This window comes from Triticum aestivum, chromosome 1D (assembly GCF_018294505.1).
Source record: "Triticum aestivum cultivar Chinese Spring chromosome 1D, IWGSC CS RefSeq v2.1, whole genome shotgun sequence".
Classification (NCBI taxonomy): Eukaryota; Viridiplantae; Streptophyta; class Magnoliopsida; order Poales; family Poaceae; genus Triticum; species Triticum aestivum.
Window position 1 is genome coordinate 285,604,587 of NC_057796.1, and position 26,765 is coordinate 285,631,351.

Here is a 26,765-nt window from a genome sequence, read left to right on the forward strand (position 1 = left end):
TAATATATAATACGACACTCGTGTGTATTCGAGAAAGCAGCTTGCTGATCTAGCTCGACTTGACTTCAATCTATGAATCCACCAAGAACACTCACTCTCTTTGCTGGTCTGTTTGAGCTAGGTCAAATCTTCATGTAAGCCTTAAATCTCACCACCACTTTCACCCTCATCTCTATCATTGTCGTCCACATTATTGCCTTAGATTTGATGGTGAACGAGAGAAACCACCCACCACATTTATGGTGATCCCGCTCCCTCAGATACCCGTGGTAGCCCATCAGATTGCCGGCACGCGGCATCATCTTTGAATGCAAACCCGGCTATAAAGCCCAGCGAGCATTCCCACCCTACCCCTAGCCGTTGCTCCTCCTCAACCTCCCCTAGCCCCTCGGCGCGACAATGTCATCGCGGCAGAATGCCAAGTACTAGCTCAACATCCTAGCGGACGCTAACCTACCATCGCAGACCCCACGCGCCACCTTTGTGAACTCTCCCCACGACCCACAATCAACGACAGTCGTCGCATCCTCCTCCCGTCGTGGCTTGCATGGCACTGGTAGCTCCTGTGACGGCTGCGTGGGGGGGGGAGGGCGGCTCGCGCGACGCTGGTGACTCTCGTCGTAGCTGGAGGCATGGTCTACTGCTCGTTCGCCATCGTCCCCGTCACCGCTGGTGACTCTCGTCGTAGCTGGAGGCATGGTCTACTGCTTCGTGCGCCATCGTCCCCGTCAACCACGACAATGAGAAGGAGGTTGTCACCCCGCTAATCCCGTCATGATGTCCGTCATCGTAGCCCAGCTCGAGCCCGAGGGCAAGTAACCAATCGAATAGCAACATTGCATATATGCAAATGTCGTTTAACGATACTTGAAGTGACAAATTAAATTGTTGCCAATTAAATTGTTGTGTTTATTCACTGTTTGGTTAGGATTACATGTCGCCTAAATTGCCCTTAGAAGTTTGAAGCAAATCAAATTAGGTTAACGATTATGTGGTTGCACATAGTCCCTGCAGCCTTTAAAACATTATGAAACACACTCCATACGAGGGATGACTGACTCGAGTTTTGGCAACTTTGCTAGAGTTGCTCTAGGCGTGATGTGCCCATAACCCTTTGCCACACATATGCAGTGCCCAAAGAAATGGCTCTACGTGTCCATTCTTGTTAGCTTCATAAGAAACATTCGATTGCTACGTCATGGCAATTCAGTATATCTTTAAATGAGTAATTGCTTGCCATTTGTGTCATTTTCAGATGCACAAAGTGAAATTTACTGTTCACATATTCACGTTCTCTCCAGAAGATATGAAGAACCGATCGGCACAGATGCCTGCCTAATTAAGCAGGCAAGGTGTATGGATACACGCAGTTCGTTGGTTGGTTGGCATTGAATTAATTAGCTGAACATGTCAATCTACTAAAGCACATTCCATCCAATGGCCGCATATTCCCTCTTCCAGAGTTTTCATTTTGTTGCTATATTATACAATGAAAGCACTCGAGTTCCATTTTAGCAGATCCACGTTGGTGCCTCCAGAAGAACCACACATCCATCACAAGAATTAATCAACCCCCTAAAAAACAAGAATCAATTGAGATATGGAAAGAAAACACCTATGACTAAATCGACCTCGTTCACAACAACGCTTTCAAGAAGGAATAAACACCCTTGCACCATCGTCGCCATGTCCGACCGAAGAAGGCCTAGACAAGGATTTTCAGACCGGTAGACGACACCTTCAACAAGGGAATGACCCAAGTTCGTCGCTGTTGAGCCTGATCAATAAAGTTCATGACAAACGCTTTCACCTTTGGATACGAAATGGTGTTCCAATCAACAGTCTTTCCTGACAAATCTATCTACAGACTATAGTAGCACACAGAGACATGTATTCCATTGACGTACCCACACACATCCTATGGGAGCATGGTATGGTACTGCTAGTATGCAACCACGAGCAATCCCAATCCCTGGTGAACCAACATATCACACACAAAAAGACATGCGGCAGCTAAAACATGTACTTCATCCATTTCGATGGAAGCTGCTCGACTCCGTTTACAGTCTTGAGCTGGGTTTGGTATGATCTGAACGGGAAGCAGCAGCATCAATGCGCAGAGAGTCCTTGAGAAGCCTTCTCAGAACCTTGCCAGCAGCTGACTTGGGTATTGCCTCCACGAATATCACCTTGCGGACTTTCTTGTACGGGGACACCTGCACCCACCATCATCAGATCAATTCGCAGCTTCAGCAAAGAAAAAAAAATCTTTTACTGTCTACAGAATCGCAAGTAAATAAATTTTCGGTGTAATAAACCACTAGTCCTATCTCACTACTTGGACATGGTCAAGAAGAAACAACAAATTCCTGCCGCAATCTTTCCTTGAACGTCTCTCTTCCAGCCAGACAAGGTCGCCCAGGAACAGCCGAGCTCCTGTATTTTGTCCAGCACCGCGCATCACTCTTGAATGGGTCATGGGTTCGATTGGTCAGTCAACAAAGAGATGGGGGAGGAGTGCATGCCAGCCTGACCTAGCATACGCCACTAGCTCGGGAGTATAGAATGGCATGTGTGCCAAACAACCTGACCTCATGTTAGTGAGTATGCGTTTCCGTCCGCACAGCGAGTCAGGACAGGTGGGGAGCATGCACAGCAATCACTCATGGAAACTGTCTTGACAACCACTGATATCTCAGGATTCCTTAGAATGTTTGTCATGTTCGATTGGACTGGAAATTTTATGATTAAAAGGATGCGTCATACTGCTATGACACGTCAGCTTCAAGGAAGGAAGCAGAAGAGTGGTGATGTGCTGTGCTGTGCTGTGCAATGTCGTAGCATCTTTTTACCTGCTTGGCCACGTACTCCATCACTTGCACACAGGTCAGACGGCTTCCAGATCTCCTCACCACGAAAGCTACTGGTATCTCTCCAGCTTCTTCATCTTCGGCACTATATGCAAGTCGAGAAAAGCGAAAGAAAAAGGATTCAGTTCCATGCCAACAGATAAGTTCAACCAGCGTAATACGAGTATTCTCTAACTAACGGTCTCAAACTTACGATGTCACAGCAACATCGACAATTTCAGGGTGCTGGACCAAAACTGCTTCAAGGTCAGCTGGAGCTATCTGATATTCAGAATGATAATTTGTTATAACCAATAACTTGTTGCACAACTGTGACAAACAAGAGCAAATGTGGTGTATTGTAGGGCCAGCTACATGAAGGCATACCTGAAATCCTTTGTACTTGATAGTGTCTTTCAAACGGCCCACTATGTATAAGCAACCATCTGAATCAAAGTAAGCAAGGTCACCAGTCCGCAACCAGCCATCGTTTCTCGTGCATGTGTCCTCATCATTCAAGTAACCTGTGAAAAAGGAAAATTTTAACCCAAATATAAATGAGAAAATAATGGATAGAATATAGGTAATTCAGGCTGAATGGTAGCAGCCGCAGCCCATATTGTTAGACTAGACATGAGAGCTGATTCTGTTTACCTTTCTAAAGAGAAAAATAATCACATAGCATAGTAAAGCCAGTATAAATCAATTCTTTTGTAGCATAATTAGATACTTAAGCATTACAATGATAAGGAGTACCCATATCACAGACACAAGGGAGTTGTATAAAAATAACCATTAAGAGGACGAAGAAATCATGTTAAGCACAAAGAATGATCTTATTTTCTAAGTGAGCTGAAAAAGAATGGCAGAAAATGCAGAGACAATGCATATGTCAAGTCTTCATAGGGTCTTCAATAACCACCTCAGCATTGAGTTAAGTAAAGGCAAGTCAATTTGTTTTTAAGGAATACTCAAGTCACTTGAAGTGATCTTTTTAACTAGACATCGGTTTGCATCAAACTACAAATGCCAAAATTCAAGGTGTGTGTTTTCGTTGCAGTGGCTGAGTTGGGGCTCATGAAATGTTACCTTTCATTATAGCTGGCCCATGGAGCCATAACTCCCCACAAGAGCCAGGAGGTAAACATAAGCCAGTTTCCAGATCAACAATTTTGGCATGCATGTTTGGGGCTAAAAGACCTACAGATGCATACTTCTTGTGCTTCGAGGTATTGAAACCACGAGTTCCCACAGCAGTAGATTCTGTCATGCCATAGCCCTGTTCAAAGTGTAAACAGTTACTCAGAATATTACAAGCAGTTGGAACTGGAGCAGTCTATTTCAGTGATTACATTGCAACTATTTACTCGGAATATTGCAGGCAATTGGAATGGGTAACTTCGAATCACACTGCTAACTTTCAGTGCTCCAATTGCATAAAAAATAGCAGTTTACTCAGAATACTGCAAACGAACTGGAACTGGAAATGCAGTAATAGTTTCACTGCTTGATTGCAGAAGTATTAATTGTTTATAAAGTTCGATTTGAACTAGTTAATCCCTACTCGGTTATCCCATCTACAATATGCACATACATGTCTGTAATGTTTGCAAAGTCAAATCAACTGCATCCTCATCTGCAAAAAATTGGTAGGCTGAACTTTAAGGTGATAAAACAAAAGGACCAACATACATGAATGGATCAACCTATGTAATAGACTAAGTATTATTCATCACATATCAGCAACAAGGCATATGAAATATTATCAATACATTATTTTAGTACCCTCTTATTTGGCGACCGTCAGCTGGGAGGGGGGTGGCAATTGCGACAATTTTGACTGGCAATTTTACGTAGTGGGAGGATGGCAATTTCTTCAGAAACATAACTTCTGGGAAAGAAGAAAAAGTTTGCTGCAAAAAGGGGAGGATTTGCCGTCTCCCACCACGTAAACTTGTCATAAAAAACGTTCGCATGTCACCCTGCCAAGCTGACGTTCGCCACGTAACAATACCGTTATTCCTTCCCGGCTGACGTTCGTCACGTAACAATACCGTTATTTTATACTCAGAATATGGACACCTGGACTACAACAATTGTTTGCCTTCACCAACCCATGTTTCCCAGAATACTACAAACAGTTGAAATTTGGTAGGCTATGTACCTGAATGAAATCGACGTGTGGGAAAGCCTTGATAAAGTCTTGAACGAGTTTGCCGCTGAGTGGAGCTGCACCGCTGGAGACCTGCACCAAGGAGTCCAATGACGAGGCGCCTGTGGCCTTGGCCCTCAGCAACGCGGCCATGATGGGCGGCACGAGCGGCAAGTGCGTGACCTTGTACCTGTGGACGGCCCTGACGGCCTCGCCGACGTCGAACCTCCTCATGACCACCACGGTGGAGCCGAGCGAGAGGAGGCCCGCGGCGAAGAGGGAGAGGCCGTAGACGTGGAACATGGGCAGCGCGGCCAGGTAGACATTGTCACAAGCAGGTCGCGCGTACTGCGACGCCTCGAAGCGCACGAAGAGCTCGACCATGGCTATGAGGTTGCGGTGCGTGAGCACGACGCCCTTGCTCCGTCCGCTGGTCCCCGAGGAGTAGAGGACGGCGGCGGCGTCCTCCTGGCCAACCTCCGCCGACGGGAAATCGTCGGCGTCGGAATCGAGCAGCGCGCGGAAGGGCGCGAACTCGTGGCCCGCCGAGGGCGTAGGATTGAATGTCTCCGGTACAAGGACGACCGGGGCGGCGGAGGGCGGGAGCTTGGCGGCGTTCTCGGGCGACGCGAGCACGAGGGACGGGGCGGTGTCCCGCAGGCGCTCGGCGATCTCGGCGCGGGAGCTGGAGGGGTTCATAGTGGTGGCGACGCCGCCGGCGGCGAGGACGGCGAGGAAGGCGACGGGGAAGGCGACGGAGTTGGGGAGGACGAGGAGCACGACGGAGCCGGCGCGGACGTTGTGGGCCCGGCGGAGGCCGCGCGCGAGGGAGGAGACGAGGCGGCGGAGGTCGGCGCGGGAGAGGGAGGCGGCGGTGGCGGCGTCGAGGAGGCACGGCGGGGAATGCGGCGGCGCCGAGCCGAGGGGGAGGCGGGAGAAGATGTGCGGGACGAAGGAGAGGCCGGGGTCGGCGGGGAGCGGGACGGGCGGGTGAGTGCTGGCGTAGAGGCCGGCGGCGGCGGAGTAGAAGGTGGCGGCGCTGGGGTCGTGCGCGGCGTCCTGCATTGCTGCTGCTGCTGCTGATCTCGCTGTGCTACTGAAGTTAAGATCTATTCGTCTTTGCTTTCGGGAGACGGTTAATATAGCCGGTGAAGCAGCGGATTCGCATGACTCGTGCGTTCTTCTTCCTTCCGTTGATCCACGCTCTGCTCTGCTGTTGCCCTGTCCCGAGCCTTCACGTTTTGCTTCATGCGGTTCGGCTTTGCTTTGATTGGTTCATGCAAACAGCCGTCCATCTCATCAGCGGAAGCACGTTTTGGCCAAACTTTTTTTAGGAAAGAACACTAGTAAACTGTGGATGCTCGTGGCTTGACAGGCATGCACTGAATAGCTTTACATGTTTGACAAATTCAGAAAGAAAATGACATCTTGAACCCACGTCTCGCCCTCAAAGGCGTGTCACCCATGTGTGGCTTGATCACGTCACCTCTGAGCTCACCCTTTTGCATACACCGCCTCTGCTTCAAACATTGGCTTACATTGTCTCTGTGGGAAGTTTGTTGGGGTAACGCCCTCCCCCTCACGAGGCGACGGGGAGGGCGACCCCATATCCTGCCGCCGGTCTTCCCCCTCCTTCCCTCGCCATCGTCAGGGGGCGCGCCCAGGCAATTCCCGTTCGGCGGCGGGGGTGGGGGGCTTGCATCCTCGTGCGTGTCAGGTCCTTCGCGGGCTGGTCTCTCCATGGTCAAGCGCGGTGCTGGTGTTGGGTACCATGGCGTGACGGCGTTTGGGTGTGACGACGGTGCCCTGTGGCGGTGGCGGTGGACTAAGGAGCCTGTAGTGCGACGGGCGGAGCGTGCCTAGGCGTGGCGACCATATTAGGTCGATAGGCAGCGCGGGCTACGGCAGCAAGGGCCGATGGCTGTGGCTCTACCTGTTGGGAAACGCAGTAGAAAACAAAACAAAACCTACAGTCATTCAGGAATAATATAAAGATGCATTAAGCGGTTTGATAGGAATAATATGAAGATGCATTAAGCGGTTTGATTTACGACATTGAGTTGCCCTAATTTCAAAAGATGTTTGGGAGTTAGGTTTTTTCGGATTAATCAGAGTTGCCGTAAGTATCGCCATCCAACGCCGATTCGCATTAGTACTCAAAGGTAATTGCTTTCTCCCTTTGCAGAGGAAAAATCAATCAACTCATAAGATTATCATCACACGACTACATATTGGCATGTACATCAATCATCAGCATCATCTGGACTGGACTAGAGGGGCAATCATTTTCACCAAAATGCGAGGCAAAAGGTCTAAGTTAGGGAGTGGTAAATTGGCAGCATCAATGATCGACTCCAGGGTGGTAGACAAAGTGTGGCGGCGACTGCTCACTCCTCATGTGAGTTTCCTCAAGCTGGTACTGATACTGGTGCTGGTACTGGTACTGGTACTGGCTGCTGGTCCTCTCCTCATGGTGGTAATGCGTCTGTGCGCTCGTCTCCTCCTCATACTGTGAGTGTGAGCTTCTCACATGCTGCTGCTGCTGATGCTCCGATTTGTCGATTCTCACCTCTATGGTGGCCTCCTCTTTCTGATCCTCCTGCTCAAACATGTGGAAGATGGGGTGCAGGTATGCATTTGCTAGGTAGGTCTTGAGGTTCAGGCTTGGCTCCGATGCGTGCTCCATCCTGTCCTTCTCCATAGCCTCCTGATGTTCAGAAAAGTAAACAGCCATTTCAGGTCTTGCAAACGATCTTCCAAGCAAAAAATCACACGTGATGCAGATAGAGGCGGCGCACTGACCTCTAGAGGATACTTTCGGAACGCGGGTTCGAACCGACTCTTGCAGTACTTGTGGAACCATATTGTCAGCAATGGCAGGAAGATGAGCAGCGGAGTGGAGTAGGCGGCCTTCATTGTGCTTAGCAGCCCAAAGAGAGTCACATGAGAGATGAGCAGGCTCGCTATGATGCGCGAATGGACCTGAGGCCAGAATGCCGCCGCGCTCTCGTACTCCTGGTTGTACACATTGATGATCTGAACCCAGGAATGAAGGTGGGTGGGTGGTCAGTGCACTGGTTCTGACACATCGAAGATATAGAGGTCAAGGCTGTATCCATGAACTCACCTGATGCCTGTAGACAAGGTAGGCGAAGGCGAAGAAGACGATTATGAAAGGGAGGAGAATGGGGGTGACCACCGCGTACACGAGCCCAAGGAGGAAGTACAGCTGCAGGGATGGAAGGTTTTCTCCAAGCGCAATGCTGCGTGGATCCATCGCCCTCTCCCTGTCACGCTCGGTTTTCACGATGAACATGTTCTTCAGATGGTAGATGACCAGTGGCTTCACTCGAAGAATCTCGTTGGCGATGCCGGCCCAGCCATCGACCATTATGTATGTCATGAAGAATGTTGCTTTCATTGGTACAGCCACTCCAATGGTCCTTGGTATTCTGTAAAGAAAAAAAAGGAGATGTGACGGATTGTTACTGTTTATGACTATGCATCCAACATTTTTCATTTGTACATTTTGAGAGTGAGTACTAGTACATTCTAGCCATATGAAGCGGCAGCACAATGATTAATGAAATTTAGACATTTTTCTTTCCGAAAAGGGGACAATTAACGTAATGAAGACATGGGAAAATAAGTTTTGGTTCATGTATGCATGTTGGCAGAAGAATGTTTGAAGAAACTTACTGTGAAGGAGGATCGTGAAAAAAAGAGTCCAGCTGTTCAAAAGCTGTGCCAGCAATTATGCTTCCAAGAAATACATTCACCAGCATGAAGTAGTAATATTTCGAAGCAGTTCTTCTTTCCAGAGATGACAAAGAGACATAGCCTTCAACTTTTGACATGATCATAAGAACCGTAGGGAGGATATAGAGAAAGAGCTTCAAAGCCAGACCGGGAAGGAAACCCTGCAGGAAGGACTTCACCACCTTTCTGCAAGTTGAAAATAAGTCGGGTGAATGATTAGAATAATGAGCAATCTCAAGAAGCATGATGCGCAAAAAGAAAAAGCAAAATCCTTACACTTCTATTACTGGCCTCAAGAAAGGCGCGACTCTTTCAATACCCTCAAGATTGGCAAGTGATTGCACAAATGCAATAGGTATCATGTAGAAGAACACCAAAGCAAAGACCGCGATTGATATGAGAAACTTGCGTATACTCAGAGAGAAAAATGGAATAGCAAGATTCTGCCAATAAACGTCGCGTGGTTCAGGAGCCCAATTGGTCAGCCATTGTGTGGGATTCTTTGACTGTTGTGTCTGTGCACATACAGCAGCACCCCATCTTGAGTCAAATGTCACAAAAGAAACTGGCATAACGGCTTTTGGATCATTCAGAACTCTGTGACGCTCCGATGCAATCTGAAAATATCAACGTAAATGTATGTTAAAATCATAATCATAGGTACATGTGCATGGGGTCACAACGTGCACGGTAATTTTTTTCCTCTCAAATATAAGGAATCATAACACCAACAAATTGTAGACGTACCCTCTTATCAAGTTCGCTAATTCTAGCCCGGTAGTAGTCGATTTGATCCACTTTTCTACCACAGAAACCAAAGCATCCTGTCTGAAATACCATGAACAAGGTTAGCAGTTTATACGCACATATCCAAAAATAACAAAAGCAATGATTGGAACATTACCCTTCCAGTTGGTCTTTTCTCAGGATGCCTTTCAAACTTCAGCTGGTAGTAATCCAGCCAGTTTTGAAGTCTCTCCTTTTGCTTTACAAGTTTAGCATACCGGTTTGCATTGTAAACAGACTGAAATAAAAAATAAGGTAAGCTCTATAATCAAAACACTAGCCAGCAACCGTTATTTGCGAGTGTGTGTGTAAAAGTCAACTAGAATGAGGATAGTATACCTGCTGACCAAGATAGTGGTCTGGATGGTTCCTGCGGAAGAACTCATCAACTGTCTCAGACGTCGAATGGCTTGAAACACGAGGTATGTTTCTAACAATCACCTGGCGTTGTTTTTATTATTAGTATTATTATTATTAAATGCTACAGTAGGGCAGCTGTCGACGCGTAGCAAACTTTGTTGATGTACTTACAGTGAACTGATCAGCACAACGTTTCTGAGAAGCCAGGAAATGCAATCTCATGAACGCCACATTACTGTACTCTTGGTACAGCATAAAGCACGTCCAAAATGTGAACACATATGCCATTAGAAGATGAATAAAGAACCTGAAATGAAGTGGGATGTGAAGGGTCAACATTTTAGAGTACTATTACAAATCAGAACATACAACCTAGAACAATGTACAGTTTTAAAGAACAATGTTCTGACTTTGTGTTAGGATAAAAAATGAACTGGCAAATTTAGAGTTCATAATTTACTGAAGATTACCTGTTGGAGCCCGGGCTAACATTTGATATGGACAGCTTATCAATATCACTGAACATAACATCTTTTCTCAGGTTCAGTAGTGTCCCACCAGAGACATTGACCGGAATGAGAACCAGCAAGGCGACAACCATGACGGGCAGAAAAATCTTGAGGCTGCAAGTGAGACCAGAGGAAAAAAATAGTCAAGTGTATGAAACACAGGGCTCAAACTGAACCTGTAAAATAGCCACACACAAAAAAAAATACTACTAGAACTATATTGAAGACTTGAAGTGCATGAAACACAAAACAGTAGTCCCATCTCCTGCAACAGAGTTCCAAATCTTTTCCTTGACAAAAAGGGGGGAGGGAAAGGTAAAATTTCTCCAAAAGCACCGCCTGAGCAACCAAGGTCAACAGAATGATTTTTGCCTCTTGGTCGGATGGCTGTAAAGCATCACCCACATGCGAGGATAAACGTGAAAGAGAAGTTTCGCCGGATCGAGAAACGCTTATATTAGATGGTGGAATTTAGTTTTATGGCCCGTCTGTACAGTAGAAGGGACCAGCGAACCAGGTCGTCCATCAGTTTTTACTGTTGAAAACATGGCTGCATTCTGAAGAGGGAAACCTTTGGGATGAAATTCCGTCCAAGGCGGCAAGGAAAGCATCTCCAGTTTGCAAACGCCGGTGGTTGGTCCCCACATGCTGAATAATCGGTTGGAGCCACACAGAAAAGTTGCGTGTTGTTTAGAGCAACTCCAATGGGGCGACCCATTTTGTCCGTTTGGGTCATCCGGACAGAAAACTTGGCCCAACGGGGCGATCCAAACGGACGTCCGTGTCCGCCTGCTGTCCGTTTGTCCTCCCTCCCGACCCAAATTGGACGAAAAATGGGCCGCAAAAATGGGCCACGAATGGGTCCGCGGCGGACAAAACGAGCGCTCTCGTCGTCCGCTCTCGTCCGCTGCTGCCCTCTCGTGTCCGCCTCTGGACCCACGTATCAGTGACCAAGCAAGAAAACCAATCGACAAACCCCAGCCGCGACCCCCACCCCACCTCCGCTTCCTCCCACAGTCGCACCAGCAGCAACTCCCTGTCGCGGCGATGCATCTCTTCTCGGGCGGCGGCGGCCGCGACCCCCACCCCGCCTCCGCCTCCTCCTCCTCCCGCCGCGTCCTCCAGCTCGCCGCCGCCTGCTTCTTCTTCCTCATCGCCTTCCTCCGCCTCACCCGCAGGCCGGCCCTCGCGCCGCCTCCGCTTCCCCTCCTCCCGGTCCACCGCGCCGTCCCCCGCCAGCCCTCGCGCCCGCCTCACCCGCAGGCCGGCCCTCCGCCGCGACTCCTTGGCGGCAGAGGCCGCCGCGGCCGCCGTCGCTGCCAGGGACCTCTACACCAGATCCAGTTCGACGACATGGACGGCGGCGCGTGGAAGCAGGGGTGGAAGGTCGCCGTCGGAGCTGGCTGACTCCGCGCGCCCACCTCGATCTCGTACGCTCCCAGTGCAGGTTGTGGCAACGGAGGAACGCGGCGGCGCCGGGAGGAAAGCTGCATCTTGCGTGTCCGTTTCATCCACGAGCGGCGCGTTGGGTGCCTCCGCAGACCGTGCCTGTCCGCTAGGCGGACGGGCGACGACAAAAAACGGACAAAATCCGTGTCCGTTTGGGTCGCTCCGTTGGAGTTGCTCTTAGTGGGCGAGCACCACTACTTAGCTAGGAATATGATACGGGTCGGTGGCGGTGTATACTCGATTACACCAGGCAGGCTAAAGTACTAGTCTAAAGCTGGATAAGTCCGTGCCTTGGCTGAAAGAGCGCCCGTGATCGTGCAAAACAATCCAAGGATATCTGACGGGCGGGCGGCGCCATTTTCAACGCACAACTGAATTGGATGGCAGGCACGACGTGCCAAGATGACCTCTATCGCCAACGTTGTCACCAGACACAAGCAACATTTCTCCGGATAATCACGCAACCCGTCACTCTGAGATCCAATCAGTTGTGGGCTGAATTGATATATAGGTCTAATTAGCGAGGATTAATATCAAAAGCACAAGGGTTAAAACCTTGGGAGGGAAATTGTACAGTGTTTCGTTGGGGAAGAATGCTGGTTTGGGTTTGGGTGCGCAATCTCCGGAGCATGTGAGGATCACATGTTCCCTGTGACGATGAGAGAACCGAACAAGCACTGTGCTGTGCAACAAAGGAAACAGCTAGCAGCAGCGAGAAGGCAAGGTATAGACATGCATTATTGACACGCAAACCAACAACTCATCCAGGCAGGCAGGCAGGGGCAGGCCATGGTTGCAAATCTGGCGAAAAGCAATTGTAACATTAATGGCAATGGCGTAATCCGCTGCCATTAATTTGGCGAAAAATGAAAAGATGAACCAAATGCGACTGTTATACTATCTGGGGATCAGAGCAAATTTGCTGTCGAGGAATTGGTTGAGAAAATAGTAACCGATCGCATGACTCCCAAATTGCACAATTCTGTAGTAGTAGTCGACAAGAGCAGAGCAGAGCAGAGCAGTAGTGGTAGTGGGAGTGGGAGGATTTCCGGAAGTTAGAAGGGAGTGAGTGGCGTGGCGTACCCGAGCGTGTAGATTCGGAGGTAGACGGCGGAGTCGAGGCCGGCGTGGTGTATGAGCTCGGTCTGGGTCATGCGGAGCGCGCCGGGCACCCAGCTGAGGAACTTGAAGTAGGTGCAGAGGTTGAGGTTGATGGCCCTGCGGGCGCCGCGGTGGTCGGCGGCGCGCTTCCCGGCGATGTAGAGCTTGGGGAAGTAGACGCGGTCGTTGATGGGCTGGATGCGGAGCACGGCGAAGAGCAGGAGGAAGACGAAGGCCCCCAGGATGTTGATGAAGGCCGACACCCCGAGGTCCTGCAGCGTCGCCATGGCTGGGGCCTCCTAGGGTGGACGGACGGGCCGCTGGTCGCTGGGTTTGTCGTCTGCGCCGCCTAGCAGCAGCCGCGCCGGCGCATGCGCGGCGAGGAAGGGGAGAGAGAAGGCGGGCTGGCGGAAATTGAGGGCGCGGGGGCGGGGGTGGTGGCGTGATGGAAGGTGGAGTGAATGGAGGGAAGAGAGGAGGAGAACGGCAGGCAGTCGAGCCGGGTTCCTCGCTTGGAATTTTGTGGAGCCCACCGGCCACCGCCGCTTTATCTTGTCACGGATGCTACGTAGCGCTGTCTCTGCTTGGCGTCACAGTCCGTTGTGACCATGTACACGCGGCATGGATGAGTGAGGATGGTGTTGGTTTCTTCTTTCCAATCCAGAGAGAAATTGGGCGTAAACACGTGACGGACGACATGAACACTGTACGTAGTAGGCACTTCAAGTACAAAGCGGCCGCACGGGCAGCTAGCTGGTACTAGTACTACTCGAATGCAGCGCAGGCGGTTTTTGACTACTCTGTGCCGCCTAGCCTGTTCTCCGCGTGGCCGCGTAGGCGCAAGTAAAGTTTGCGCGTTAAACTTTCGTTCACACAACGACCTGCCTGCCTGACACCCATTTTTGTAAGAGCAACTCTAGCAGACCCCGCAAAACGCGTTTGCAGTTCGCGCAAAATCGCTTTTGCGGGCCGGCGCGGGCTGGCACAGATGCAGACCCCCCAACGGATCCGTAAAAAGATATGTTCGCGGAATATGCTTTTTGCGGGTCGGCTATGCGGGTTCTGCTCGGGCACCAGCGCAACGACCCGTAAACAGAAAAACTGCAAATCTGGAATTTGACATAGGGTTTCACAAACAAGTTCAAATTCAAATAACATAAACAGTTTGCGCGCAAATAAAAGCGAAGTTCATTACGTAAAAGAGGGCATGCAAAGGTTTGCGCCCATGTCCGGCATCATCTTGGGGTCGATCTTCACTCCGTGCCATGGAGTTCATCTTGAAGTTCATCGGCGCCACCGTAGCCACCTCCATCGCTTGTTCCAACTCCCGCACCGAAATCATCCACGTTGCCACCATATGGAGCAGAGAAAACATCACCGGAACGCGAAGACCGGCCGAGGCGACCATTCTCTTCTTCAAGATCTCTCTCCTTGCCATATCATGCCATGTTTTGGTGACGTCGTCCATGTCATTGCGGTTCATTGACATGATCTTGTTCTCTTCGGCGAGCAACAATGACATCGATTTGTTTTCAGAGGCGCGTGATTTTCTCTCCTCAATGGCAGCTTTGCGGAGCCCCTCTTCCTTGAGCATTTGTCATTTTTCTTGCTTCTCTTTTGCCTTCTTCTCGGCCAACTCTTTTTTGATCTCCAACGACTTCAACAACATCAACTCGTTTGATTGCACCATGGCATCAATCTTCTCCCTCAAGCTCGATGCTTCTTGCTCTCTCTTCATTTTCTCTTTAGTCTTCTTATCGCCATCCGGCTTGTGCAAATTTCTTGGGCGATCATCATCCTCATCTTCATCCATGTTTGTAAGTGAGCCTCTCTTTGGTGGGGATTCTTTGTCGATCAACTTCCACTTCTCGCACTTTTGGAGCAACTCCCAACAATGCTCTAATTTCAAGAATCTGCCTTTCGAAGCTTCCATGTCCTTGTATCTATGTTGAGCAATCTTGTCCTACACAATGTGAACAAAGTGATGCAAACATTCTCATGATACATTATGATGATGCATAACTTAAACAAAGGCAAAACAAACTCACATGGTCGGACTCCACGGTGCCACTTGGAGGTGTATTGCGTACTTGCTCCAAGCAAGCTGCCCAACGGCTGCACATAGGCTTGATGTTCTCTCAACGACCTTGAAGCGACCGAAATGTGCGTGGAGTCCTGTTGGGGTAGTTTTTCATAATGCGGAAGTATTGATCTTCGATCCTTTGCCAATATCTCTTGGCGGTTTGAGAAGTACCCGTGCATGCATCAAGAGACACCGCACTCCATGCTTTGATCAAAGCTTGATCTTCCAAGATCGTGTAGTTCTTCGATCTTTGGCTTTTCCCAGTTTTTGCTTGTGATTGCTCAAACGCTTCCGCTTCGATCTCCTCCAACTCGTCCGCACAACCATGATCGTCCACGCCGCCCTCCGTTTCATTGTAGTCGAATGGTTCGAAAGGGGCTTGATCAATGTCAACCGCGTTCGTGTCCAACAAGTTCACGAACTCGGTTGTTGCATTGTTCGAACCATCGCATAGCAAACGATAACAAGTCACGAGCTATCGAGAACAATGGCGAAAAATGAAAGAGAATCGCCGAAGACCGAAGAGATATACCTTCCGGACATTTCGTCGAACACCTCGCTCGCGGGGGGAGCGGCACCAGGTGGCTTCCTTGAAGCCGGAACCTTCCTCCGCTTTGCGCCCGCGGCCTTCTCCGCCGCCGGCCGGGATCACACTGCGGCGTTGGCGCCCGGAGCGCGGGCCATCGCGGCGGGGGCAGCCGGATTCCCGCCCTGCACGACCACGTTGCCCTGCCGCTTGCGGGCAGGCGCGGCGTGTGCTTGGGCGACGGCGGCGGGGCCAACATGGCCGGCGACGAGATTCGCCCGAGGGGAAGGGGCGTGCGCGACCTCGACGATGACGGGGGACAGCATGGGGTCGTCCATGGCGGCGAGGGACGGCGGGGGAGGAGCAGCCGGAGCTTGCGGAGGGGGTCAATCGTGGCGGAGGGTGCGGGGAGCGGGAAAAGGCGCGCGGAAATGTCCCTCCCGCCAAATCTCGCGCCGGATAGAGGTTGAGCTCGGGTCGGCCTCCCAGCCCGTGAAGATAGAGGTTGGGGAGAAGATTTACCGCGCCCTGCAAAAAAATTTACGGGCCGGGGCGGAATGCGGGGTCTGATCATGCAGATTTTCTGGCCCGATCCGTAATTTAACGATTATTTTGCGGGCCGGGACGTTTGGCGGGGAGTTGCTCTAACAACCTTAAAAATGGAAGGTTGCATCACATGCACCATGAATTGACTACTCACTTCATCATCGCAGGCACGGACAGAGGCCCAGCGAACCATCCAATTAAGACAGCTTGGCAGGCATTTGCAGCATGTGAAACTCTACTCGCCGCAACGCGTGTCATGTCCATGTGCATACACACCGCGCCCACGCGCCTCAATTTTTAACCTTGCCAACGGAACAGCAGCACGAAAAGAGGAGGATATGTGTGGGACGGAGGGAGGTGCAACGCAAGAAACAAATGATCCAACGCCTAGCTCGTGCACATGGGGTCGGGGCTCAAGCTTGGCATTCCCTAGAGAGCTTCCTTCATTTCCGGTCAACTATTCTGCATACCGTTCTCTAGCTCCTATCAACGGCCGGGTCACATGCATACATACTCTTGTCAGATGGATGGAATTATAGTACTCCCTCTGTTAACCTTCTGAGATGTTCTCTAGCTCCTATTTACGGAGGGGGTACTTTATAGCTAGGGAGCTAGCTAAACTGTGATAACATTACGTGTTTTTTTTTCATTTTGGAATAGAATTATTAGGCCTGGCACGTTTAATAATTCAGAATTTTCCAATAATTTCTAGTAATGCTAGGGCACATGTGGCTCATTCATGCACGACAAAAGGGTGTGAAAAGTTTAGTCTTGTTGAGTATAAGGATTATTAGGAAGTATAGGATAGACTAGGATTTGGTCCTATCTTGTCTTGTACCTCAAGTTGATCTTTGTACTCTTATATATATGCCCACGAGGCTCAAGCAATACAACGACGAACTATTCCACCAAATCCTCTCTCCCTTCTAACATGGTATCAGCCTAATCGATTCTAAACCCTAGCCGCCGCCGCTTCCGCACCTGCGTGCCGTCCCCGGGGCAGTCGGCCTCCATGACCGCCGCCGGGTGCCGCGCCGCCCGTACCTAGGGTTCGTCCGCCGGTCGTGTTGACCAACTGTCCTAGAGAGTCTTTTTTCCAAGCCCTTGCTCCGGGTTTTTTCGCTCTCTCGCCGGTTGTTTTTTATCGACGTTTTTCTTTTTGGTTTTCCGATCTCATCTTGATCGGTTTGCCTCGCCCGCCACCGCCGTCGACCCCCGTGTGCCTCTACTCCAACACCGGCGCGACCAACCGGCCTCTCCTTCGACCCGGCGGACACAGGCACCGAGGCGGCTCGTCAAGGCCAGCCGCCGTCCGCGAATCGGTCCACCCGTCGCCCTGCACCGGTCGTCACCGCCCTGCTCCGACCGAGAAACATGCATCGCCCCGACCCGGCGGCCTCGCGCCATGCGACGGCCAACCATAGCCGTTGTTCGCGCGCCGGCCCGCCCATCGATCCACGTCACCCGCCTCCGCCGCGTCTGCACGGCGTCCCGGCGGTCTACCTCGCCGACCTCGTCCTCGGCTACGTCGGGACGGCTGCGTCAGGCTCGTCGGCTGCCTCAACTCGGGCGCCGCTGCTTTGTTGGTCGCTCGGGCCTCACTGCCCGGGTGCCGACGCTGCTTTGGCAGCCCGGCTGCCGGTGTTGACAAGCTCGTCTGCACGACGTCCCACGCCGTCTGTCATCGCCGGCCTCATCCCGGACTCTGCCGCCACCACTCGTCCACCGAGCGGCGTCCCCGACCTGGCGCGCGATCGGCTTGATCACCCGCTCACCGTCGCGATCCGCCTCATCTACGCCGCGCGACCGACCTAGCCCGTTGGTTATGCGCGCCTCCGCAGGTCCCGTGAAGATCATCCCCGAGTTCAGCGCGCCTCTCCACCGATCGAGCATCGGCCTGCCGCTGTGTTGCCCCGTCGGGCCGCAGCGCTGCCGCCCCGTGGTTCTCCTCGGGGCTGCATCGACTTGCGCGTCGCCCCTTCGGGCCGTAGTGCCGCGATACGCGGTCCCCGCCGCCGCCCCGAGGCCGCCCCCGTGGTTGCACCAACTCGCGAACCGCCGTTGCGTCGCCCCTTCGGGCCGCAGCGTCGCGGCCCGCGGTCCCCGCCGCCTCCCCGAGGTCTTCCCGCCGTCGCCCCGACCTACCTGCCGCCGCTGCGTCGCCCCTTCGGGCCGCAGCGCCGCGGCCTGCGGTCCACTCTGCCGTCACCGCGCGTCGACCTCCCGTGGTATGCACCGCGCCATCTCCCTTGGCGCGGGAACGCCACCGTCCGCGCCGGTCTTCGTCACGTTGTCAGGGTTCTTCGCCTACTTCGAGCACCACCGCCGCACTCCTAACCTAGCTGCACCGCCGCCGCCGCTACCTCCGTAGCCGCCGCCGCCGCCCGTCCACCCCCTTCGTCTTCGTCCAGCACCAGCTCGTCGCCAGCGTCGCCGTCATCTACACCGACCGCTTCATCTACTCCGACAACCGTGGGCGACATTGGCCCCGCACCGATTGGCGCCGCAACTGTCGTCGAGTCCTTCTCTGCTGGCCTCTCCGACTTCTCCAACATGGCGTACAGCTCGTGCAGGTCCCTCGTCTAGGCATGCCCGGTGCTGTCAACACCGATGCGTGCTTTCATCTACGACATGTCCCCGGGCCTGGCAAGCCTGGTCGGCGCTTCGTCAACTTCGTCTTCGTCTGTCTACGCATGCCCAGTGCTGGCAACACCGGTGCGTGCCTTCGTCCACGATGTGTCCCCCGGCTTGGCAAACCCGCCGCGACGCGTCGTCAACAACATTTTCTTCACGGCGTACCCCTACTTCGACACCACTGCGCCCATGCTAACTCGGCGCCCCCTTGCGCCCGCGGCTCCACGACGACTTCCTCGACACCGGCTTCCCCGACTCGACATCGACCACGGCATTCTTCGCACGGCTACCTCGACCATGGCTCCACCACCCACGCTCTCGGCTACATCGAGAAACGGCACAAAGGGCTACCGCCTGCTTGAGCAACCTCGTTGGTTTCCACCCCAGCCACGACTCCGCGGTGCGTCGAACGTTACGACTGTGGGGGGTGTCCGTCGGCTTGCCTTCAGATTCTTCTCCAGTCTCACCGTCTGCGTCGCTACCGTTGTGACTGCAGGGGGATGTTGAGTATAAGGATTATTAGGAAGTATAGGATAGACTAGGATTTGGTCCTGCCTTGTCTTGTACTCCAAGTTGGTCTTTGTACTCCTATATGTATATGCCCACGAGGCTCAAGCAATACAACGAAGAACTATTCCACCAAATCCCCCTCTCCCTTCTAACAAGTCTCATCACCAGAAATCTAATCATTTTTTGTCATATAAGAATTGAGCTTAGGCTCACCTCATCTTCTCTGTTAGAGATATATTTGGGATACTTGTATTTGGTAGTCTAGGATTTGTAATCCGTCTCCTACCTTATCTCCAGGAGAGGCGTCTTGCTCTCCAAGTCTTGTACTCAATATATACTCGCCCTCGAGGCTCAATAATACATCCATCATATTCCGCAACAATCCTCTCTCCCCCTTCTAACATGGTATCTATCGCAAGTCGATCCTAAACCCTAGCCGCCGCCGGTTCCGCACCTGCGCGCCGCCCCCGGGGCGGTCGACCTCCATGACCACCGCCGGGGGCCGCGCCGCCCGTACCTAGGGTTCGTCCGCCGGCCGCGTTGGCCGGCTGCCCTAGAGTGTCTTTTTTCCCGATCCTTTGATCCGGGTTTTCTCTCTCTCGCCGGTCGCTTTGACCGGCGTCTACTTTTTGGTTTTCCGATCTATGTGATCCGGTTTGCGTCGCCCACCGCCGCCGTCGACCCCGTGCGCCTCTACTCCAACACCGGCGCGATTGGCCGGCTTCTTCACCGACCCGGCGGCCTCGTGCGTCGTCCGCGCGTCTGCCCGTCGGTCGCCCCGACTCGGCGGCCTCGCGCGTCGGTCCGCGCGTCGGCCTGCCGGTCGCCCCGACCCGGCGGCCTTGCGTCATGCGGCGGCCCTTCACCGCCGCCGTTCGCGCGACGGCCCGCCCGTCGATCTACGCCGGCCGTCACCGCCCTGCTCCGACCGGGACTCCTGCATCACCCCGACCCGGCGGCCTCGCGCCATGCGGCGGCCAACCATAGCCGCCCTGCCGCCGGCTTCATCTCGGACTCCGCCGCCACCATGCCTCCACCGAGCGGCGTCCCCGACCTCGCGCGCGATCAGCTTGATCACCCGCTCGCCGCTGCGATCCGCCTCATCTACGCCGCGCGACCGACCTGGCCCGTCGGTTACGCGCGCCTCCGCAGGTCCCGTGAAGTTCGTCCCCGAGTTCAGCGCGCCTCTCCACCGATCGAGCATCGGGCTGCCGCTGCGTCGCCACGTCGGGCCGCAGCGCCGCCGCCCCGTGGTTCTCCTCGTGGCTGCATCAACTCGTGCGTCGCCGCTGCGTCGCCCCTTCGGGCCGTAGTGTCGCGATACGCGGTCCCCGCCGCCGCCCCGAGGCCGTCCCCGCGGTTGCACCGACTCGCGAACCGCCGTTGTGTCGCCCCTTCGGGCCGCAGCGTCGCGGCTCGCGGTCCCGGCCGCCGCCCCGAGGTCTTCCCGCCGTCGCCCCGACCCGCCTACCGCCGCTGCGTCGCCCCTTGGGCCGTAGCGTCGCGGCCCGCGGTCCACTCCGCCGTCACCGCGCGTCGACCTCCGTTGGTATGCACCGCGCCGTCTCCCTTGGCACGGAAACGCCACCGTCCGCACCGGTCTTCGTCACGCTGTCAGGGTTCTTCGCCTACTTCGAGCACCGCCGCCGCACTCCTAACCTAGCCGCCGTCGCCGCCGTCAGGCTGCCGCTGCGGCTACCTTCGTAGCTGCCGCCGCCGCCCGTCCACCCCACTTCGTCTTCGTCCAGCACCAGCTCGTCGCCAGCGTCGCCGTCATCTACCCCGACCGCTTCATCTACTCCGACAACCGCGGGCGACATGGGCCCCGCGCCGATTGGCGCCGCAACCGTCGTCGAGTCCTTCTCTGCTGGCCTCTCCGACCTCTTCGACATGGCGTACAACTCGTGCAGGTCCCAGTCTACGCATGCCCGGTGCTGGCAACACCGCCGTGTGCCTTCGTCCACGACGTGTCCCCGGGCCTGGCAAGCCTGGTGCGGCGCTTCGCCAACTTCGTCTTCGACCGTCTACGCATGCCCGGTGCTGGCAACACCGACGCGTGCCTTCGAATACGATGTGTCCCCGGGCTTGGCAAACCCGCCGCGACGCGTCGTCAACACCATTCTCCTTCCTGGCGCATCACTTCTTCGACACCACTGCGCCCATGACTAACTCGGCGCCTCCTTGCGCCTGCGGCTCCACGGCGACTCCCTCGACACCGGCTACCCCGACTCGACATCGACCACGACGTTCTTCGCACGGCTACCTCGACCACGGCTACACCACCCTACGCTCTCGGCTAGATCGACATCGGCACAAAGGCTATCATCCGCTTGAGCAAGTCGTCGGCTTCCTCTACAGTCAACGCGTCCGTGATGCGACACCGTCCACGATGCTCCCGCTAGGACTGCGGGGGGATGTCAGTCCATCGGCTGCTATTCTCTCCAGTCTGACCGTCCGCGACGCTCCTGTTGTTCGCAACGCTACTGCTACGACTGCGGGGGGATGTTAGAGATATATTTGGGATACTTGTATTTGGTAGTCTAGGATTTGTAATCCGTCTCCTACCTTATCTCCAGGAGAGGCGTCTTGCTCTCCAAGTCTTGTACTCAATATATACTCGCCCTCGAGGCTCAATAATACATCCATCATATTCCGCAACAATCCTCTCTCTCCCTTCTAACATTCTCCCCATGAGAGAGAGAGAGGCAGAGCCGTAGAGCGACGACCTATCCCCAGCTCCCCGCTCGCGCTCGGTCGCTGCCGCTCGAAAATGGGACATCGGGACTGGCCAGTATGGTACCGTGAAATGTGAATCCATGTGTCACTGTTGTATTTATCAGTGCTAGCAGTATATCTCTGAAATTACACTATAGTAACCTATCCTAAGTGAACCATTTCTTGGGAACTAAACTGAACCATAATTCCATGTATAGGAATGCAATAGTTCAGTTTAAACGTCCTATAGCAGATAGCAGTTGGGTTTAGGTTCTGTCTGTTTAATGCAAAGTCTGCACCTCAATAAATTATTTGTTATTATGTGTGTGAATAAATTGAACAATATCACATATATATCTCTCAACAAAAATACACTTAGCTCCTATTCCTGCACATAACCTATATGTAAGACTATTTGTATTGTAAGTTCCCAATTTAAAATATATTTTCTGAACGATAATGTTGCGAGACTTGATTGAGATTGTTATGTTATTCTGTTGCCATATACCATACGACACTTGGATTGTAGATTTTTTTAGAGTGTGCACACCTTCCAATTTGTTCCTAGGTCCGCCACTGAGTGGAGGATGTGTGAGAAAAACATATAATGGGAATTGTTTCACATACCACTAAGAGATTTAGAAGAAAGGACATACACGCGCGCTGCTCCCTCGTTGCTCGTCTAGCGATTCACGTGTCGTGTTTCGTGATCGAGCCAAGTTAGGACCTATGCCACATGTATGGCTTTATTTTTGTCACACAAGAAAGAAGTTGAAACGCTTGGCCTACAAGTGGAAGACGAACTTGAACGGGCTCAGACGGTTTTCTCCTCATCTCCCTGGTGGGTTAGTGCGCCTGTTTCTCTTCTCCACTACTGAGGGCTGAGTTACAACTTGCCTCACCTATAAGAGGTCACTCCTCTTCCCAAACGAGACGCACTTCATCTCCTACTTTTTTGGTTCCAAGCTCTGCGCTCCCTACCACTTTCCCCTCTCGCTTCTCGGCGTGCTCCAAGGAGTGAGATAGTAGGCCTCCGAACCCCGCGCTCTCGTGATCTGGTATGAGAGAGGGTTTCCGAATTGGGGCTCCGGGGACCCAAGAAGGATCGAACACTGGGGTGCGCTCGCTATCTTCGCTAAGCCCTGTCTCGTTACACACTATCTCACAGCGATGTTCCGGCGTGCTCAAGCTCAGGAAGAAGAACAAAGGACATGGAAGTTTACCCAAGTTCGGGCCACCTTGCGGTGTAAGACCGTACTCCTGCTTGTGGTTGGATTGCCTCGTGAGGGAGGATGAGTATGAGAGTACAAAGGGGGGAAATGAGCGGCCTTCCGGATCTCTTTCTACGGTGGCACCCTGCCCTTACTTATACCAGCCTTGGTCCTCTTCCCCCAAAAACACTTGGCGGGAAGGATTGCCACAACAGACAGTTTGAAGGGGACAGGAGTACAACTTATCCTGACTAAAGGTGGTCTTCGCCTGCAAAGGCCTCCTACCATGACGCGCCGGTGGGCTCGATGATGACCTCCATCCTGACGAGCCCATAGTCCTGGTCTTCTTGCACCAAACGGGTAACCTTTGGGGATTGCTTTGGAAAGCGACATATTGCCCTTGCTCCCTTAGCACCAAAGAGGAAAGCCTCCCTGTCCGCGCCTGTTGGCGCTCCTTTGGCTTCGCTCGTCGCCGCGCGCGTCACCGACGTGACGACCAGGGCCTTGTGACCCCACTGAGCAGCTCCTTGACTCGCACGCCTCCGCGAGGGGCCTCAGAAGGCGGCCTTGGGAAGCCGCCTTGTGAGAGGGCCTCGCGAGACTCTTGGAGATACTTGCTGACGTACGCCTCGCGAGGTAAGGGCCTCGCGAGGGTCTTTCTCGTGAAGCTCTACCATTGGGCCAACACTAGAGGGCACCGCACACTGGGCCGCGGGGAGACAGGCCTGGGTACCCTCTGTCCCACGGCCCCGACAGTAGCCCTAGGGCTCGCGACGCGCATGACTCCTCCCGTTAGGGAGGGGGCGAAATGGCACGGGCCCCAACCGCCTGCGAGCCAGGCTCGACGCATGGCACACAACGGGGCGCAGGACGCCCCAACTCCCCCATGATGCCTCGGCAACCGCCCGGGCTGACATAAAGCCTGCAGGGCCCGACGCGGGGCCATCATTGCTCTTCCTCTATTCCGCATTAGTCCTTAGAAGGCGAGGGGGCGCGGCCCGGCCCCCATCGAACGCTATATAAGGGGAAGGGGAATGACCCCTCGACTCATCTTCTTCCATCACACCTCTCCATTTCCACCCATCGTTGCAGTAGCCATGGCGCCCTGATGACCCATAAGTATAGGGGGTCAATCGTAGTGAAGGAAATATGCCCTAGAGGCAATAATAAAGTTGTTATTTATATTTCCTTATATCATGATAAATGTTTATTATTCATGCTAGAATTGTATTAACCGGAAGCTTAGTACATGTGTGAATACATAGACAACCAGAGTGTCACTAGTATGCCTCTACTAGACTAGCTCGTTGAATCAAAGATGGTTAAGTTTCCTAGCCATAGACATGAGTTGTCATTTGATTAACGGGATCACATCATTAGAGAATGATGTGATTGACTTGACCCATTCCGTTAGCTTAGCACTTGATCTTTTAGTATATTGCTATTGCTTTCTTCATGACTTATACATGTTCCTATGACTATGAGATTATGCAACTCCCGAATACTGGAGGAACACTTTGTGTGCTACCAAACGTCACAACGTAACTGGGTGATTATAAAGGTGCTCTACAGGTGTCTCCGATGGTACTTGTTGAGTTGGCATAGATCGAGATTAGGATTTGTCACTCCGATTATCGGAGAGGTATCTCTGGGCCCTCTCGGTAATGCACATCACTATAAGCCTTGCAAGCAATGTGACTAATGAGTTAGTTGCGGGATGATGCATTATGGAACGAGTAAAGAGACTTGCCGGTAACAAGATTGAACTAGGTATTAAGATACAGACGGTCGAATCTCGGGCAAGTAACATACCGATGACAAAGGGAACAACGTATGTTGTTATGCGGTTTGACCGATAAAGATCTTTGTAGAATATGTGGGAGCTAATATGAGCATCCAGGTTCCTCTATTGGTTATTGACCAGAGACGTGTCTCGGTCATGTCTACATAGTTCTTGAACCCGTAGGGTCCGCACGCTTAACATTCGGCGACGATCGGTATTATGAGTTTATGTGTTTTGATGTACCGAAGGTAGTTCGGAGTCCCGGATATGACCACGGACATGACAAGGAGTCTCGAAATGGTCGAGACATAAAGATTGATATATTGGATGACTATGTTTGGACATCGGAAAGGTTTTGAGAGAGTTCGGGCATATACCGGAGTACCGGGGGGTTACCGGAACCCCCCGGGGAGTATATGGGACCTAATGGGCTTTAGTGGAGAGAGAGAGGAGAGGCCAGGGCAGGCCGTGCGCCCCCTCCCCCTCTGGTCCGAATTGGACAAGGAAGGGGGGGCGCCCCCCTCCCCCTCTGGTCCAACTAGGGAAGGGGGGATCCTACTCCCGGTGGGAGTAGGACTCCTCCAGGGCGCGCCATAGAGGGCCGGCCCTCCCCCCTCCTCCACTCCTTTATATACGGGGGAGGAGGGCACCCCATAGAGACATAAGTTGATCATTGATCTCTTAGCCGTGTGCGGTGCCCCCCTCCACCATAATCCACCTCAGTCATATCATTGCAGTGCTTAGGCGAAGCCCTGCGCTGGTAGCTTCATCATCACCGTCATCACGCCGTCGTTCTGATGAAGCTCTCCCTCGACACTCTGCTGGATCGTGAGTTCGTGGGACATCACCGAGCCGAACGTGTGCAGATCGCGGAGGTGCCGTACTTTCGGTACTAGGATCGGTCGATCGTGAAGACGTACGACTACATCAACCGCGTTGTCATAACACTTCCACTTATGGTCTACGAGGGTACGTGGACTACACTCTCCCCTCTCGTTGCTATGCATCACCATGATCTTGCGTGTGCGTAGGATTTTTTTTTGAAATTACTACGTTCCCCAACAGTGGCATCCGAGCCAGGTTTATGCGTAGATGTTATATGCACGAGTAGAACACAAGCGAGTTGTGGGCGATAATAGTCATACTGCTTACCAGCATGTCATACTTTGATTCGGCGGTATTGTTGGATGAAGCGGCCCGGACCGACATTACGCATACGCTTACGCGAGACTGGTTCTACCGACGTGCTTCGCACACAGGTGGCTGGCGGGTGTCAGTTTCTCCAACTTTAGTTGAATCGAGTGTGGCTACGCCCGGTCCTTGTTGAAGGTTAAAACAACACATACTTGACGAAAAATCGTTGTGGTTTTGATGCGTAGGTAAGAACGGTTCTTGCTCAGCCCGTAGCAGTCACGTAAAACTTGCAACAACAAAGTAGAGGACGTCTAACTTGTTTTTGCAGGGCATGTTGTGATGTGATATGGTCAAGACATGATGCTAAATTTTATTGTATGAGATGATCATGTTTTGTAACAAAGTTATCGGCAACTGTCAGGAGCCATATGGTTGTCGCTTTATTGTATGAAATGCAATCACCATGTAATTGCTTTACTTTATCACTAAGCGGTAGCGATAGTCGTAGAAGCAATAGTTGGCGAGACGACAACGATGCTACGATGGAGATCAAGGTGTCGCGCCGGTGACAATGGTGATCATGACGGTGCTTTAGAGATGGAGATCAAAGGCATAAGATGATGATGGCCATATCATATCACTTATATTGATTGCATGT

At 52.7% G+C, this 26,765-nt stretch overlaps 2 protein-coding genes across 2 annotated transcripts; both read right to left on the reverse strand.

Moving 5' to 3' along the window:
- Positions 1-1,785: 1,785 nt before the first annotated feature.
- Positions 1,786-6,240, reverse strand: LOC123181502 (4-coumarate--CoA ligase-like 3). The gene is made up of 6 exons (XM_044593778.1): positions 5,014-6,240; positions 3,939-4,128; positions 3,237-3,373; positions 3,064-3,131; positions 2,853-2,955; positions 1,786-2,216 (listed from the first exon to the last, which is right to left on the reverse strand). Exons 1-6 carry the CDS (start codon positions 6,064-6,066, stop codon positions 2,061-2,063), a joined length of 1,707 nt encoding a protein of 568 aa, XP_044449713.1. The 5' UTR covers positions 6,067-6,240; the 3' UTR covers positions 1,786-2,060.
- A 917-nt stretch (positions 6,241-7,157) lies between these two features.
- LOC123181501 (CSC1-like protein At1g32090) lies at positions 7,158-13,491 on the reverse strand. Its single transcript, XM_044593777.1, has 11 exons — positions 12,948-13,491; positions 10,377-10,529; positions 10,078-10,213; positions 9,886-9,987; positions 9,665-9,784; positions 9,508-9,588; positions 9,037-9,377; positions 8,701-8,946; positions 8,129-8,453; positions 7,804-8,037; positions 7,158-7,708 (listed from the first exon to the last, which is right to left on the reverse strand). Exons 1-11 carry the CDS (start codon positions 13,250-13,252, stop codon positions 7,343-7,345), a joined length of 2,409 nt encoding a protein of 802 aa, XP_044449712.1. The 5' UTR covers positions 13,253-13,491; the 3' UTR covers positions 7,158-7,342.
- Positions 13,492-26,765: the final 13,274 nt, after the last annotated feature.